This window comes from Fringilla coelebs (assembly GCF_963513975.1).
Source record: "Fringilla coelebs genome assembly, chromosome: 3".
Taxonomy (NCBI): Eukaryota; Metazoa; Chordata; class Aves; order Passeriformes; family Fringillidae; genus Fringilla; species Fringilla coelebs.
In genome coordinates this window covers 54,863,734-54,882,648 of record NC_140030.1, presented here as the reverse complement: position 1 = coordinate 54,882,648, position 18,915 = coordinate 54,863,734, and the positions used below count along the sequence as shown (strand labels likewise).

At 38.7% G+C, this 18,915-nt stretch overlaps 1 protein-coding gene across 1 annotated transcript; it reads right to left on the bottom strand.

Annotated features, from left to right (window-relative positions):
- Positions 1-770: 770 nt before the first annotated feature.
- On the bottom strand, positions 771-2,243 carry TMEM200A (transmembrane protein 200A; the record flags this gene model as incomplete). The annotated part of the gene is made up of 1 exon (XM_084202760.1): positions 771-2,243. One exon carries the CDS (start codon positions 2,241-2,243, stop codon positions 771-773), a length of 1,473 nt encoding a protein of 490 aa, XP_084058886.1.
- Between the last annotated feature and the right edge of the window lie 16,672 nt (positions 2,244-18,915).

Here is an 18,915-nt window from a genome sequence, read left to right as displayed (position 1 = left end):
TATTTTGATTTTAAAACTGCTGCCAATCAAAGTGGTTTAGAGACTTAACCCCAGAAAAAAATTCATATTTCTTACTTTATGTATGCTTTTCCAAAATTACAGGATTAAATTACAATGGATGTAGAAAGATTATTGTACAAAGCATAGTTAATAATTCACAACACTGGTAATCAGCTTGATCAATTACAGTGAATTCACAAAAATGGTTTTATTATATCCACTCTTTTCTATCCGCCCACCCCAGAATGTAAACAAGTTTCTCACTATGACAATGGCAAGACTGCAGTTACTGAGATGTACTGCATGTGAAAGACAACACCTAGGAATAAAGCTCTGGATTTCACAATTCCAGTACGTGCTCCTGTTCATTTCCCATTCTAGACCACAAGACCACTGCTTTCAGTCTCTTGCAGTCTTTAAATCAAGAGAACTTAGAGGCAAATTGAGCTTTTTTCCCTAATGCAGTCTCTTTTGGTGAAAGTAACATGCGCATATAGAACAAAAGAGATAGTGACTTGGGAATAATTGGAATCAGTTGTAACAAAAGTGTCCGAGCAATGACAATGTACAGTATTGCAGCCGAATGTTACTAAGACAAGAAACCCTTGGTTTTACAATGACGCAGATCTCTGTTCGCACAAGCCAATTTTAATGGGTTATTAAGCATTTGGTTAAGAACAGGCTTGTACAGTCTCACTGAAAAGGAAACACTTGTCAAAATGCTTTTTTAAAAAATACCATATGATATCTTCTAAATTGCAATTTAAATATTAAAATCTGGTTTCAGAAGTTCCTCGCTTCAGGTTGTTACTCAAAAACTCATCGTGTTCAAAACTCAAATTATTATGAGATCTTGATATCATAAGAAGCTTTTCCTTATTGGTAAAGTCTTTCTTGACTGCTGCTTGTGGCACAAGTAACCTATCCATTGGGTCCTCCTTGTTTTCTAGTTTCATATAGCCTTTACTGTTGCTCCGATCCAGTCTGGGCCAGCTGGGGTGTTTCCTCTGTTCAGCTTGGACAGTGAGCGTAGACGGACCCCTGTCCAAGTCCAGGGACTTAGAATGTGAAGACAGAAGATGCAAAGATGTGTTGGAACCAAACTGCTTCCTGGCAGCACCAGGAGATAAAAGCTTCCCTGTGCTTGGTCCAAGAGTAATGGAAGATTTGAAGGGATCAGATGGAGTGTCCACAAAGGAATTGTGTCGTGGCAGCATGGAAGCGGCTGGTCTGCAGGATTCATTGGTATCAGTTAGTGGAATGGCCAGAGAATCCATTGACAGATTTCTAGACTGACTCCTGGTGATCTCTGAGTCCTCAGTTATGTTGTCTATACTGGGTTCGTCGATAACACAGTTATTCAGTTTAATTACTGGCAGTGTGAAAGCACTAATGGAAGAAGATACAATGGATTTTGTTTCACACTTTATAGAGTTAGTGTTTTTGTCATCTGAAGCCTTGCTGGAGTGAGGGTAAAGTCCAAAGAATGAACCAGATTGCTCAGCCAGCAGAGGTGGCAGGAGGCTACTAGTGGTCCTATCTTCATTTAGGGTAATCTCATCTTCTTCAGCAGAACTATCCATTCTAAGATTACTCTTGAAGCCAGAGAAAGGCGCAACCGTGTTCGCAGCCAGCCGTGACGCGCAGGAGCTCCCGCTGTGCCGGAGGTCTGCTTCCCCCAAGCCACTGAAGGCACCACTCAGCTGCTTTTGTTCCCTGATCCTCAGGGTGTGGATGTCTATTACAGTGGAGTATATGTCTCTCATGTGTATAATTTTTGTTTCCTTGTCACGGTTTTCATGCAGAATGGCATTTGCACAAATGAAAATGAAGATTCCAATGCCCATAGTGAAAGGGCCCAGCATTTTCATCTTATCCGAGTGCACGTGCTGCTCAAAGAAGCGAAGCAAAAGGCTTCCTTGGCTTCTTGGGGTGCGGGTTTCATTTACAGATGGATTATCTTCAGAGCCTAACAGCTGTTCCTTCTGGGGCCAGTATCCAAGGATGGCCATTGCAATTCCAAAGAATGCGATAAGCACTCCCAAAACAAGAAAGAATCCCGATGGAGAATAGAGACGGATTTTGCCCCTGACAATTACTACATCTGTCCTGGGCCGGCGTCGAACTGGTTTCTTCTCCTCAGGAACTGGTACTCCAGCAAGATTTACATGTTGCTGAGATCTGGCAGAGTCTTGCCTTTTTAAGGCAGCCAGTCCTGTTATGACTCCTCCGGTTGCTATCATAGTTCTATATTGTGCCCTGGAGAAAAAAAGAAGCAGAAATGTTGAAGCAAGCAAAGGCTATCTCTACAAAACTAAATAGTTTTTTGTTAATATGAAAATATTTCTTGATAATTAAAACACTCCTGACTATAAAAAGCTACTACTATAGCTCCAGTTGTGACATAGTCCCAGTTTCAAGATTCACATGGTCTCCTAAAAAAAACGATTTCTGGAAGTCCTTTTTCACTGTAAATATAGATAATAAAGCTTCCATCAGTGATACAGACAGTAAAGGTAGTGCTCTTAGCGGTGATCTATCAGGAATAAAGATAAAATATCCATAAGTCTTACCAGGCAGTTTATCTCTGGACTGGTCTGCAGCAGCAAAGTCAATAATATATTATTGTTGATAATTTTAGCACTTCAGCTACTAGTTCTTTTTAAAACTTCTGAGATACAATAACTGTGACTACAGTTCATTCTACATTTCCCCTTCAAGAGATCTTTCCTGATAGATTTCAGAATATATTCATACATATTTATTACAGCATTTAAATAGACTTTTATCAAGTCTATTCAGATTTCTTGAATCTCAGCTAAAGAATAATTTCTGCCTTTCTTAATAATGGTGATTCTCACCTATCTACGTATTTTTTCCCCTTTGTTTGCTCCTCTTTGACTATAGGTCAAAAACCTCTGTTAAGTTTTATCACACAAGAAATTTTCATAAATTTCAAATTTATAATTTCAAATTTTCTTAGTTCTTAGTTATGAGGCAATCTTATTTCATTTTAGACTTACTCGAGTACCTGGTTGCCTGTTACGTGAGAAACATTAACCAGAAAGGGTTTAAAAGAGAAAGTCATATTTGATAGTTTTTTATGAGCAAAAGTAACAAATGAAACAACACAGTTCAGAATAAGTCTATTTTACAAGGCATTTTTGACTCAAAAATAATTTCTGTGCTTAATTAACTGGTATTAGAATTAATGAGAAGTGACACTATAGAGTAAAATTAAGATACTATAAGTTAGGTATGAAAAAATTATGTCCTCTTTGGTAGTGTTATTATGCTCAGAGATAAAGGAAGGCTGACAGCCCGCTGCAGAGGAAAAGGCTCTGTGTCAAAGCTGGGGGCGGTTTAAGAAGCAAAACCAAAGTGGGACTGAGTGAACAAAGAGAGGTGCTGAAAAGCAGAGGTAAAGCAAATCAGTGACTGCTTGCAATTTACAGGCAGTGACTTTTTCATCGGGTCTCTCAAACTTGTCATTTTGTTTTAAATTTTAGCAGTGCACCTCTGAGAAAAAAAAAAAAAACAGATCTCCTGTTTTAGGAGAAGCAGACGGACTATGTTATGATACGACACCATCACAGATTTCCAGCACTGCAAGCAGGTGTCACATAAGCACATCTACAAACAGCAGTCGGCCCAACCCACCAAATATGAACCAGATTATGAAATTAATAAGGCATTTGAAATAGGTGGCTAAATGGAAGGAAATTGGAAACAGCAATTCAGACGACAGACAGAAAGACTAACAACCTGAACTCCCTCCTTGCACCCTCACTATTAAAGGACAGAGGGCTTCCTCTCTTTCTGGGAAACCTTTCCTTCACGAAGAAAAGACTTGAAAAGGTCTAGGCTGATAAGTGTACTGCATTTTTTGAATTTTTGTAGGAGAAATCATAACATTATTCCAAAAATCTCAGAAATTTCACTTGTACTCTCAGGTTTCATGTTCATAATCTCTCTTGGAATTTTCAGACTTTGTAATTCATTTCCTTTTTGATGCTACATGGACAATTTCCATACTTCAGTGCAAATTAATGTCTTGAAAGCTTCAATTTTTTTTTTTTAAGGTAAAAATTTTTAAATACTTCAAAGAGAGTTCATTTGACATTGATAGTCTTTCAAACTTTCTCATGTGCTTACATGTTTATGGGTTTCAGCCAAAACAAAAGTTCATTAGTCGGCAAAACAATGTTTTGAATGTCTGGACAGAAATAAACAGGACTCAGTCATTACAAAAGATGTTGTATTTTGTCATGACTCAATTAAATATAATTAGTTTTCTCTATTAAATAAATTTAAATAATTACTGCACATCTTTACTGAAATGTAAAATCAGTTAGCTATAATCTAGTTTCTTCCATTATTCTTTACAATTGCCAGACCTTTGTGGTGAACAAGGAGTTCCCAAAATTATGTGATATTTTACAGGCACACACGAACCCCCTCTGCTCCTTCTCAGGGCTGCCAAGGAAGGGCACAGGTACAGCAGCTTAGTGCTAAATTCACACTGTGCCTGTTGGCAGCATTTATTATTTTATGTACTGTTGTGTGCTTATCACAGCTACCTGAATTGCACCAAAGGGTGAACAGAAAAAGTTTACATCTACTACATCTACTAAATATTTTAAACATACCTCTAGCAAGATCTCCCCTCTAACTCCAAAAAGCAGAGTAAATAAAAACATGCTTAAGAATTACATCTGGGGATATCTTTCTGTAGAAAGTTCTTATTTGCAAATTTTGCAGAAACTGGGAAACCATATCTCAAATTCATTATTACCTATTACTTGAAGGACAGAAATTGAGCTTTCTGAAAGTGAGAAAGAAAGCAAAATCTCTCAAGGCACACAGCTGGGTTCCAAACCATTCTAGGATTCTGTGATTTCAGGGGAACATATTCCTCTCTTCCTTTTAACTGCATCAGAAATTGGGCTCAGGGGAGAAAAAAGTCTGGCTGCCAAAAGACACAAGCTTATTTTGTACAGAGGAAGAGTCTCTTTCCTATTTCTTGAGTTCACATCAATATTATTTTATTTTCTTTCACGGAAAAAAAAAATCACAATCAGGTTTGTAAATAATAATTTGCAATAAGCCAATTTTGATCTTTACTGCAGCTAATAAAATCAATAATGTTAAAATACATATTGGTACAAGATGGTTTCACTTCATGCTGACAGCTTTACCACAGCAAATACAATGAAGTGCATATTAATAAAAAAACCATATTTTAGAAAATACTGTATTTATAATAGATGTTGTAGATACATATGATTTATTCTGCAAATCTGTCTCGTTTTGTCACATACCAGGCATAATATCAGTGCTGCTCATTAAATGCTGCTTAAAATAGAAACAGATTGGTGGAGTTCCACCTTTCCATCCTTGAGGGAGGCCCACCAGGAGTCAGAGGACTCCCATGCCTCCCACTGTCAGGCAACAGAAGGACACCTGGTGGATGAAGGGGAGTGGAAAGGGGGTCCCTACTTGGGGAGGTGATAAAAATTCCTCCAGACCCCCATCCCCTATCCAAGTGCCACTTCAGAACAGCTATGAGACCATGGATCTACAGCCAGAGGACACAGAAGAAGATGATCTGCCCAGGGAGTGTCCTCAGCACCTCTGGCATCAAGAAGAAAAGCAAGGTACTTGGAGTGGGTGACTCCCTTCTGAGGGAACAGAGGGCCCCCCATATGTCGACCAGACCCATCCCACAGGGAAGGAAGTCTGCTGCCTCTCTGGGCCTGGGTACGGGATATCACTGAGAGACAGCCCGGGCTGACTCAGCCCTCTGATTACTGCCCACTGCTGATGCTCCAGGCTGGCAGGGATCAGACTGAAAAAGGAGTGTCAGGGCAATTGAAAGGGACTTCAGGGCACTGCGTCAAGTGGTCGATGGGGCAGGAGCACAGGCAGTGTTCTGCTCAGTCCCTTTGGCGGCTGCAGAGCACAGAGCAACCAAAGGAACTGATTTCACAGCATGTTCTAGTAGTTCCAACTAACTTCTCATTCCAGTGCTATTTATTTCTCTCTTTGACTAAGAGGCCACCACCTTAATACCCATCTTTCCTGCCTAATGACCACAACTGTATTGCTGCCAAGTAGCTTTTTTTTCAGAGGTGGCCTAACTATTAAAAATCAAATTAATCTCTCAGTAACTATTATCAACTCTCAACTTGCAGTAAGCTTAAAAGCTTGAGGCTTCTACTTTAAATGCCGGAAAACTAATGCCCTATCTAATTTGTTCAACTATTTTGGTATTATGTAAATTCTTACTTCTACCTACAACTTTGTCTTTTGAATACGTGCAAAATAACTTGAATTATACAGAGATCTTTCACCGAATTTTAAATTCTTCCCAGCAAAGACGGAAAGCAAACTTTTTTCCCTCTCATTTATTCTTTCAAAAATGACTGAGAATTATGTGAAATTATCAGAACTGTACATGTTATTTCCTTGTAGTTTAACTTGATGTAAGGCTTTCTGAAAAGTTCAATTCTTGTGTGTCAGCAAAAAAATTAAACATCACTGCAGTAAGAAGTAGCATGTGAAATCAGAATCTGATTTCTATTACTGTAGCATTTCCTATCTGACTATTTCAGCTTATTAGGAAATTTACTTCCAGTACTAGATTTGCTATAATTCAAGTTACTAAATTTTGAATTTTAACAAGAACACAGATTTTAATATCAGGGAAAGTTTCTTTCACATTTGATAAACCCAGGATCCCAGAAATTATGGAAGTGACAGACTGTTTACTGATAAAATGTTTCTCATAATCAAGAATGCAAATGACAAAATCATAAGAGAAGAAGCAACTGAGTAAACAAATTAACATTAAGTTGTATTTAACACACCTATACTTTCTCTTGATGAACAATGTGTACATATCAATATGCTATCTCTGCACAGAAGTTGTCATCTGGTACAATCTGTTCTATTCCAAGGGTAAAAATATCCAACTTTATAGGCCCAAAGGGATTAATCATTCTGGTAGAGACTATACAGCAATAGCCAAACAGAGAGTAGTTCCAAAAGAAGCAGAGAAAACCATCTCAAATTACAATTTTATTTAGCAGCAATTTTTTATTTAGCAGAGCTTAACAAGCAGCCCCTCCAACAGCCCAGCACACCAACAGGACCACCTTACCATTCTCCCTTCTCCTATCCATTCATCAAAACATGGCCTGGCTGATTAAAAAACAAAGCAAGCAAGCAAAAACCGTCTCTTGCATTCATGATTATGGGGCACTTTAATTTCACTTTAATTGATGATAGGTGAGAAGAAAGCACGTGGAATGTGGCACTGAAAATCTCCATAACTTCAGCTGGTATTTCAAAGTCATGCTAGCAAAAGCCAAGGATGTGACATTTAAAACATTAAAGCTTTGAAATCTCCATGTGAATCCAACCCCTTTGGGTTCAAATTCCCTTTAATGGTGTCTCTTCTAGGCTGTAAAGGGATAAACTTGGGGATTAATCACACCCTTTTAACCTGCTGGTTGCCAATCAGCTTATGGAAGCAGGCCAAATTGTGCAAGCAGTTTCACAGCACAAAAAAGGAAAGGCAAGCTGCCCACAGGTCAGGCAAGGCAAGAGCACCAAGGTGTCCAAGTGGCAGCAGTAAGCAGTAAGTCCACTGCAGACATGGAAAGAGAAGGTTCCCTAGATGTTGGTAGACCATGCAGCTGTGTCCAACAGTCTGTATCTGCTTTACAACAGTACCATGTTGAACAGTCAAATCTTTGCAATCATAACTGAAAAGTAAAAGTTTGCTATTAAGAACACATCTGTTGGGAAATCTGAAGTCTGACAGAGATCCAGTTATTTTAAAAATCTAGATCTGGCAGTGGTTTTCAAATCTGCACTGTACTGGTAAAGCAAGACCACAGGGGCCCAGCAGTTACCTCTGCAGAATCTGTGAAAGATAACTAGGCATGGCACATCAGAACCTTTTTCATTGTCCTACTCTACAAATTGGGGAACTCAAACAAACTAAGAAGAGAAAATGAATTTTTAAAAAACAAGTCCAGGCTTTAAAAATGAGTTACAAGATCTCATTTTTGAACATATTTTTATAACTATACTGTGTCATTTTGAAGCACACACAAAGGGTACCTTTGCATTGTACAAAGGGTCACAGTTCCTTTCTATCAAAGCGACTTGGATGCAAATTTCAGTCGTGGCAGGTATTTGAAGGAGACACACTGAATCCACAGTGGATATATCAAATACCTATTTGCACTCAAATTCATTGTATTTCCTTAGTAGAACTGGACCATGGCACTCCCAATCATGATCATTATGACAGTCCACTGCCTTGTACTAAAGCATGGCAAGGAAAGTACAAGTATGCCTGTGAGTAACCTAACTTCCTAACCTAGCTGTCCTCAAGCTCTTACACTAAGTGTCTGCACAACAACTCAGTTATTATCAGGAAAGTTATAAAATTATACCAAATCACAGCAATTATGATAAGAAAGCCTTGACCCTCCACTGTTATTTGGAGGAGGGGAAAATGAAACTCATACCAAAGCACCAAACTAGTCTAACAAAGTTTACTTAATTAATATTAAGTAATTCTCTCAGCTGGACAGGGACGAGACCTTTCTTACATAGATACAACGGATCAATACCCAAGTCATCACATGGATTCCGTTTCTGTTGGCAGTAATACAACCCTCTATTTCCTTTAGAAATCTTTTTCTCTCCTTCAGGGGCAGAAAGTTCCTTCCTTTATCCACTTTGCACCTCTTGTGTGTGTCATTGTCTCTTGTCCTAAGACCATCTCCTTGGTTCTGGCTTCTTATCACCCCTCTATAGGTACTGGGGATTTGTCCTCCCAGAGCCTCCTCTTCCTCAGGGCTGAATCCCTGAAGGATTCAGCTTCTCAGCTCAGTCTGTTCTCAGAAGACAGCTTCAGGTCCTGGCCCCTCTGGAGCTCCATGCTGAACTTGCTACAGTCTGCAAACATCTTTCTTCACACTTTATTAATATGAAACTCCTTTTTTTGAAACCACCTGGGCTTTTACTTGGCTCTAAACTAACGTGAAATAATAATAAAGCAATAACTAGAGAATTTGAACTAAAAATTGCAAACATAGACATACTGATAAATACAATTGTAGGGTAAGAGAGTGCCTATTACTCAGATTTGGGGAGTGCTGTGACTCCATTCTTTAAATCACAGCGAAAAAAATCCTTTTTGAATTACTTCATCACTTACAGTATCTGCCATATACATTAATTATTCCAACTATTATGCCAAGGTCAAATGCAAGGTGAACACCCAGCAGTACTGCATAAAGATGAATGCCTGAGCTGCTTATCCTCTTTGCTATTATTTCTCCTTCAGCCTGATCCTTTCAGTGGGTCATATATTGTAATTCTGTGCAAAATCAGCAACATTCAATACTGGCAGCATTACACAGAGCTCGTTAGCTACTCACAGAAGCACAGAACACACATCAAAGAGGGAAAGAAGGAACCTGAGTTTCTATATTTTGTTTTCAAGACACTGCTCTATGGCTTGGCCTAGATTTGGCCTGCCAGCTTTTGCCTGGCCCAGTTGAACTCACTTTTAAATTTGTTCTATCCACAACTATGACCACTGGCACACTGCAGTAGATCAGGTGTGAGTCCAGAGAAGTCATGGATTTTACCAATGTAAAACTCCTGAACCACGAGGTGGCTGCCAAGGTCTCCTACGTCTAGAACAGCTTCCCAGTCATTATACAGTGAACCAAACATGTTCTCAGGTCACAAAACACCTGTCTCACACAGCATAAACCCACCTGTCCCACCACTGTCACGTGTGATGTCCTGAATTCCCAGCTGTCCATCTCTCTCTAGCTGCACCATTTTAATTTAAGTCCCAGATGACGAACTAAAGAAACACAAGATCTCAGGCACTGCATTTACTTATTTGTGGGATGCTTACATAACCTCTGTATCCACTGTATTAAATTATCAGTAAATTCAGAGCTGTAACTTGTTTTTTGGAAGTGTGCACCTATAACTTCTTTACTTATGCATAAAAATTTCCACTTCCTATGCACATATGCATCACATCTTGTTCCAAAATCTATTACAGACCAATAGCAAAAAGCAAGGAGCTAAAAAAAGACTGGGAAAGCAAAAATGGCAAGAAAAGTTGTTTAAAATGCAATTGATTAATAAAGCTTTTTAATTTTCTTCCTGGAAGAAAAAAAAAAAAACCCTCAGAATATGCACAAAGAAAAAAAACCCTCAGAATATGCACACAGAAAAATAAAAACCAGATAACAAGGTTTTACTGTTGCTTTTATTTTCTTTCATTATCCAGTTTGTCAGAGTTTTTTAACTAAAAAACAGCTAGGATTTTTTTAGCCTAAACTGAGCAAGGTGACAACTGCCCTTAATGACTGAAGTGACAAAATCTGTTTCCAAGCTATTTTAGCACTTTAGTTTGTGTAAACCCATTTTCTAGTGAAAATCAAATGGAAGCAGATATTGGCTATTTAGCCAAAGCCAAATATTCATAATTATTTTAGATACTTTTGTCCATTCAAATTAATAGTGTTCATATTCAGTACATAGAAATCCTGGTTTATAAAAGTCTACAGGTGAGAGAAGTAAACTATTTTAAACATTTTATACCATGCAATCTGTCACTTTCACTATCAAGAGAAAGTAAAGCATTTTATTGAAAATAATCACTCTAAAAGCACAAACTAATTTAAAATGTGTAAAAGAAGCAGGCAGATATTTATGCATTTGTTTTAATTTGGGTTTTTTTCAAGAAAAAAAGGAGCTGCTTCTAGAAGAAAGTGAAAATTTTGAGTTAATACTATACCTATCAACCCTAAAACTCAATCCAAATGCACAGAACTAATCTAAACTGTGAAGCAAGTTCATACAATGCAGATCAGAGACCAGTTATCAACCACAAGTCATGAAATTAATTGTATAAAGGTCTCTGTTTCTGAAAGACTGAATGTGCAAAAGCAGAGTAAAGGATTTGCTCTCTGTCTTCTACTGCAAAGGAAAAGCATGACTAAACACTTAAGGGTTTAGCATGCCAGATAAACTTAGTTTCCTAATAAAAAACAAACATGAAACAAGATTGGCAACGTTAGGAAATACCTTAATTTTCAAGCCCTAGAATTGCTGGTTCTTCAATTCTTACACAAAAAATTTTGAATAAGATAGTGACTCACACTAGGTGTGGGGGTAACAGCACAGCAACGCCGGGGTGCTCTGGCTACCCTTTTAGCTTAACTAGCACTATGTAACTTGATTTAGTCAGAGACAAAATCTCCAGCCTGGACATGCACCTGATATGTGTCAGCAAGCAGCTCTCAGGGCCAAACACCAAACAAATGTCCTTATCTGCACTACATTCTCAGTTAATCAAGTTAATTCATAGGTCCTAACAACTGTAATTACTCACTGCATACATGTCCAATGACTCTAAGATCAAACAGTACCAGGAACAAAATGGAGTAGGTATTTCACAGAAGGCTTAAGTAGTACCCATATTAGATATGAAATCAAATCTATTTGCTCCACAACTAAGATGTCTGAGCAGCACTTTCACCCTGACCTAGAAAATACTTCCTGTTCTATAAAACACACAAACTCAAAGGAGCAGGAGGCAGCATGCTGTGTTTACTGTCAAAAGACCTAGCAACAATTTTTTAAACATAAATAATGCAAGAGTCTAACTCTGAAGAGTACTTTAGTTATCTACACTGCGCAGTTGTGTTAGAAGATCTCAGTGAGTAACAGAGGTACAAAAATTATGTTAAGTGCTCAACAGAACTTAAGGACCTAGGATGAAAAAGTAAGTGTGAAAGCCACAGACCCAGCCCTGCTACTTGTCCATTAAGCCTGGCAATGTAATTTAAAATCAGTGGCCAAGATACTTGTCTGGGAATTGAGGTGTCCCGAGTGCCAGGCCCTTCCACCAGCAGGAAACTTCTTTCCACATCATTTGTAAAGTCCATGCAAGGGGTCTTTGGAAGGAGAACCGGAATTTGGGGTACTTGAGCATGCCAGCCACAAGTGTGAGCGCTTATATGGCCAAGAGAAACATTTACAAAGGCACAATCTTGGCCCTAAGCTATCATTACACTCACCTTGTCTGTCAATTCCTTCTGAAATCCCTTCTGGAAACACAGGTCACGTTAGGATGTTTCTTACGCTGCAGGCCTTCATGCAAGTTAATCTACTCTGCCAGGCAGCAACACAGATCAGCTCTCCTAAGGTCTCTGTGGTTATCACTAGCAATGTCACAGTACCAGGGCTGTCACATCTAAAGGCAGTTCCAGCATCTTAACACTAACTTTTGTTGATTCAGAGGTACAGGTGGGCCCTCAATTACAATACCATTATATTCATTCACAGGGGCAGAAAAGTCAGTGTATGACGTTTAGATTATCCTCTGTTATCAAATCAATTAGGCTATCATTATATCACAGCTATTAATAGGACACTAAAAACAGAGTGAAAATTTTCTTGGGTCTCAAGAATCCCACAAAAATAAGCAAACTGGTTAGTATGATGCTATTTCCAGCATGTCAACAATAGTTTCAAATGCTAGATACAAAAAGGGATAGTCGAGCACTGTTTCACAGAGAATGGAAGGCATAGTTCAAAAATACTTTGGTATACCACATAGTCAAACTTTTTTGCCCATCTATGGACGACAGAGAAATAAACTATGAGTAAATTAACAGTAAACCTCAATTATGTCTTCAGCTGCAGACTAGAATGATCCTGCCAGACATCCACATGGGGGCATCAGCAGAACCTGTAAGCATCCACACTACTACTTAGCCTATCATGGGTAAATACAAGTTAAAAAGTACACACAAGAGCAGCAGTTTCAAGACACAGATTACTGTTTCACATGTGTAAAACAACAGAAATGTTGAAATATGAAGCCACTTCTTCTATGCAAGTTATCCATCACAAACAATTTCTTCTGTAATTGTAAACAGCTCCATTATCACTTGTATTATAATAACCACTCTCTTTGTAGAACCCAACTGAAGGTACTATGAACAGAAGGAACCCACTGGGAGCAAAGTAACCTACGAGCAGTGAGACACTAGGAGGAAGATATGCTGAAACACTGTGGGCCAAATTTATGGAACTGAATCCTTGGTAGCAGAACTCACACAATACATGACTTGCATAGTGACTCCCTTTTTTGTTTTTACCATCAAAAATTTGTGAACATTATTGGGGGTTAAAACCAAACAATTTCTTGGTCGTACATGAAGAAAGGTCAGCTAAACAGAACAGAATAACTGCTACCTCCTCACTTCTACTTTCTTCCAGAATGTCCAAGTGTTGGACACACAGGGGACTCCACATACAGCACATAACTTGTGACCCTTAAAAGGTCTGCCTCCCTCACCTCAGACACCTACACTCCATACTGCTGCACTACATTTTAAACATGCACAGGTCATCCATGGGACTGAGTCCTCTGATACATGGCTGAATTGCTCTTACTTCATTTCACCTCTATGAATCAGCATATTACTGTCCTGCTATTTTGCAGAAAACCACTTCCTTCAGTTGTTCCAGTTAGACTGAGTTCCTAACAGAGAGCCTGTGGCTGCCAGGCCTTAGGAAAATCAGAATATTTCTAGCACATGAGGACTGATCATCAGTAATGCTAGCTAAGGCGTGGTGCCCTAGTTAAGGACCTATAATGGATGCATTGCTGATAACATGCTGGCTTATCTGGTGTGTTGTGCATTTTCAGTGCCCTCCATTTGTAAGGCCTATATATCTGTGTTTTAACATATCTGACCTACCCTGTAATTGCCCATGTAATTTAAAACATTATCTCAGTTGACTCGTGTGATCATGACAGATGTCAACACTGACTGATGCTAGCTAACATTTAATTTAGGAGGAGATGCAAACTATTATTAGCATGTATTATAGGCTGCAATTTCTTCACAAAGACTTGCAGTAATTTTTTCGCTCCTTGAGGTCCTCATTTACTTTATTGTTACATCACCTCATGCCATTAATATTTTACTTACTTTGCTTTAGCCTGGACATAGTCATTGTTAATTAAAGAGATAAATATCAGTTTACCTTAATGAATGTTCTCCTGACTTACACAAAGCCAGTAGAATGTTCAGAATCAAGCACTTAGAAATTAGGAACATTTAAACTAAAGTGAATGCATAACCATGATTATTTGAGGCACCTTGTTAAAAACTGTTGATTTGTGATACAACTATAGACAGCATAAACAATTAAGAGATGATTCCAATAAGAAGTTAAAAGTCCAAAAGACAGAAAATATAGTCAAGTTTTTCCAGTTATTGTAAAATTTAAATTTCTGGCTTTAGAATCTTCTCAGATAATCACAGAGCATTTGCAGCTATCAGTCAGTCTGGTATGTCTAAACATTTAGTCAAATTTCTGAACACTTTGCTGAAGAGAAAAAAAATCAAGGGTCAGTAAAACTTAGCAGACTACTGAACGACAACAGATACAGTATGGGTTACTCTTTTTTCTTTTAGGAAACTACTGCAAAACTGCCAACTCTATGTAAAAAAATAGCATGAAGAAATTGGAAGGAGATTAAGCTGAAGTGTAGCTACAGGAAGCTGTCAGCAGCTCACCATAAAGTTTTCAGTTCAGTGTAGAGGAAAGAGTGAAATACAATGACTCCAGCTAATTACTTTTTCAGTAGAAGGCTAGCAACACATTGCTAAATTACCTCAAATAGGTTTATTTAGGCAGTTAAAGCAATAAGTAAAAGCAACACTAAAATTATCTATGCATATTTGAAGGCATTCACTAAAACTCACAGAAAATATACAGAACACTTTTTAACAAATCTTTATTTATGATTCCTCTTTTCTCACAGTTGTGTTCAAAGGTCACAATGTTCCTCCTAGAGGAAACACGGCAGCAGAGCTAATGTAAGTACAGAGTAAGAGGCAGCTTTAAAATATAGCAGACATTATGCAACAGTTGGGACTGTCCAGATTATTCCAAGCAGAGCATGCCTCAAGTGCAACCAGTCTCCAATTTTGTGAGATTGTCATAATGCACTGATTCTGAACACAGGTACTAAGCTCTTTCACTTCCTTATGAAAACCTCAAGGGCTTTGAGTCTGCAGAAAAGGCACTTCCTAGAAAACCATGGGTAAAGTAAATGGGTTGGACAGCTAGATTAGTGTGCATATGTATATATTTATACAAGAGTTCAAGTTCATTATGTGATTAAAATGTGAATAAAGTAATTACTACTTTAACAGCAATGAAAGAAGTGCAGTAACAGTAAGCCAGACAGCTGGCAAAGTAAAACGACAACTGTTTTTTTCCTAAAACTGTGCCCAAGAATTAGTAGAGCAAATATCAGAAGAAAAAAGTTCTGTACAACTGAGCTCTTGAACAGAGCTTGACATTTGAAATAGTGGCTGATAGAGCTGCAAACACTGAGGACCACACAAAGTGAATAAAGAGGTAGAGAAGCATGCAGAAAGATGAACCAGATCATGCAACTATGCACAAACAGCCTGGAATGTCAGAGATAAAATGTAATTTAACCAAGGCAAATGCCAAAAAAATTATGATAACAAATGCAAACATGCTAGAAAGCAAGGAAAAAAGTCAAACCAACAAAGATACCTATGCAAGCAATGAAAAAACATGACAGATGATAATAAAATCAAAAGGGAAAGTAAAAAAAGCATCTGGTTAGAGAACTGTTTGATTTGTAGGAAATATGTAAGGTTCGTGGGAGTTAACTAGTCAGATACACTTGCAGCTTCTGGCAGATTTGGCAGCTGATCACATCCTCCAGGTTCAGCTGGAGGACAAGATTTTACAGAACAAGATTCTCCTTTTCCTATCACATCACATCAGATCCATTCTTTCTCTATAGAAAGGATCTACCATCACCTGCCCAGAGGCCAAAATAATCCCTGCACTGGTGCTTTATTTAGACTTCTCATTTAGGCTTCTCATTTACTCTTTCATTTTCCTTATCCTAGGGTATCAGAAAGACACCAGCAAGAAGCAAGAAGGTTTGCTGCAGTCCTCTCAGAAATCATGGACTGCTCTATGCATGTTCAGTAGTTCAGTTCAACTAGCACAGCCACCATCAGACAGAGTGGCTCATAAGCCCCCCAGCCTCAGACACTTCCACCACCAGGCTGCCCTGAAACACGTGTGAGGCTTCTCAGGCTGCCTTGACATGCCAGGGTGTGGTTCTAAGAGAGGCATATCCCAACTGAGAGCATTCCAGGCTCCTGCAAACTCTGATGCTTCTGCCTTTCAAATAACTGTGAACTTGAGAAAAGGTTCAACACAAGCCTTTGGCAATTTTTCACAGCTGAGTTGATGAGTGGGTGAAAGAATGGGTCAGAACAGAGGGCACTCAACATTTCTGCTGTAGCCACTGAAAGCTAAATTCAGAAGTTGCCTACTACATAATTTGAAATATAATTTCTGTACTGTCAGAAAACAGGATAGACCATTTGGTATTTTTGTTGTTGTTAATATTGGCAAATGTCTATTTGTTGCAATGTTTTATTCAGGATCTTTGAAGGATCCTGCTGCAAACTGCAACCATGAACAAACAGCCTAAGTACTTCATATCGGTTAAAAGCTGTGTCTAGATTTTTCATATGGACAGTCCACCTCCATATCATTCCAAATCACATTTTCCAAGCTACAGAAAGATACTTGTATAGTAGACCTCTATTACATGCTTACTGATAACATGTGGCAGCCTTGTGCCACTCAGACAGAAGGAGCCTTCCTCATCCTAGGAATAGGCAGTGACAATACTGACCCTGATGGTTTCCTAAGGGCTGTTACTACATGCCTTTGCTATAACAGGAGCACAACATTCAGCTCATCACTGCCAGACGTGCTGAAAGGAGGGAGACAATACTAGGAACTGCTTTATTTAAGCTGACTTAAATATCCAAACACAAACCCAACTGCTGTGCACTCATCCTAACTTTTCAGTTCATAACTGACATGTAGATCCATAAACCTAGCTTGAAAAATCCCCATCTGAGCAGCAAAATAATGTACCCATTTTGCAGGAAGTTTGTGTGCGCACATTATATGGAGGCAGGACCTTAGAGGACAAACCCAGATGCGTCCACCTGCTTTGGGACTAGTGAGACAGATCTCTAAACTAGCCTGGAAGAAATTACTGCTTCTCCAGCTCATAGGTCTTCCCAAAGAAGACTCCCTTGCATGAAAACCTTTTCTTGATAAAATATTCTCACTTTTATTGAAATAGAAATGTGAGTAAAGAGCATTTTTGTTATGATCAAAGATTGACAGAACAGTTTTGGTTGAAGTGACCTTCAAGATCTCCTAGTTGCAATCACCCTGCTATGGACAGGGACATCTCCCAGTAGATTATGGTGCTCAAAGCCTCATCCAACCCAACTCTGAACATTTCCAGGGATGGTAAATCTACAACTTCTCTGAACAACCAGTTCCAGAGCCTCAGCATCCTCATAGTAAATAATTTCTTCCTTATATCTGATCTAAACCCATCCTCTTTCACTTTAAAGCGATTTCCCCTTGGCCTATGCCCTTATATGCCCTTGTAAAAAGTCCTTCTCCTGCTCTTCTGTAGGTCCTGTTTAGGTACTGACGGTGCTATAAGGTCTCTCTCCCCAGAACCTTCTCTCAGCCTGCATTTATTGGAGGGGTGCTCCAACCCTCTGACCATCTTTGCAGCTTCCTCTGGACTCATTTCAACAAGTAATTAATCATTAACAGATGTTAATGACATCATCAGCATCATCATCCCCTGGTGCCATAAATACTCCATGTGATCCTGCTCACAGAGGATCAGTATCTGTAAGAAGATTCTAATTTTCTTTTCATCTGAGGTATGATACAGGTCATGCAACAACTCCTAAAGCAGGACCATGGTGTCATATAAACTGCTTTCAGAGCTGCTGGGACATCCATGTCACTCTAAAAGCCACTAACCTGCAAGCTCTGAGAGTTGGCCGAAATTGAGATACCAATGTGCCATCTTTTTCTAGCTTGAAAATGTGAAATCCATGCATGATGCAACAATTCATGCATGCTACAGCACCACACCTCTTCTCTTCTCTATTCTATTCTATTCTATTCTATTCTATTCTATTCTATTCTATTCTATTCTATTCTATTCTATTCTATTCTATTCTATTCTATTCTATTCTATTCTACTATTGTTACACTCACAAATAAGCATAGTGACACCTGTCTTTGCTAAGTGTCAAACAGCTCTAATTGCATCACACCACCATATAACACTTGTTCTGAAAAAACAATACTGAAGAATATTAGTGAAGTGCAGAATATTTGTATGAAACCTTCAATTTTCCAGCACTTCCTGATTATCTTCTGATTTGAGCTGTGTGACCCAGCTGAGCATTAACATTGATTTTTTGATTTAATTACAGACACTCTGGCTTGGAGAGCTGTGACAAGCTGAAATTCAAATGAATAGGGCTTGCCCTGGCCTCCTCCTAATACATGCTGTGCTGATTAATCCAATCCTGTTCTGATTTTCTGCAGTGCAGGATGTGTTTATCCATTCCCATTCCTTCACAATGAGTGCTGTTCATAATTTGCATCCCTGATTTATCACTGATTAACCATATGCCCCACATCAGCTTCATGTACTTCACTGAAACTGTTATCACAGAAACCTGTTGCTGTAAAAGAAACAGGGGCAGTAAGAACAAGGCGAAGGGAGGACAACCTGTGTTTTTGAGGAAGGATTTACAGATGAAGATTTTTATAGGCTGCAAAGGAATATATTCTTCACAACATCTTTATTCTTATCCTTTTCTCTTGACAGCACATGTGGTTGCATTACAGCTCAATAGTTAAGAACCTTTTATTTCATGGATA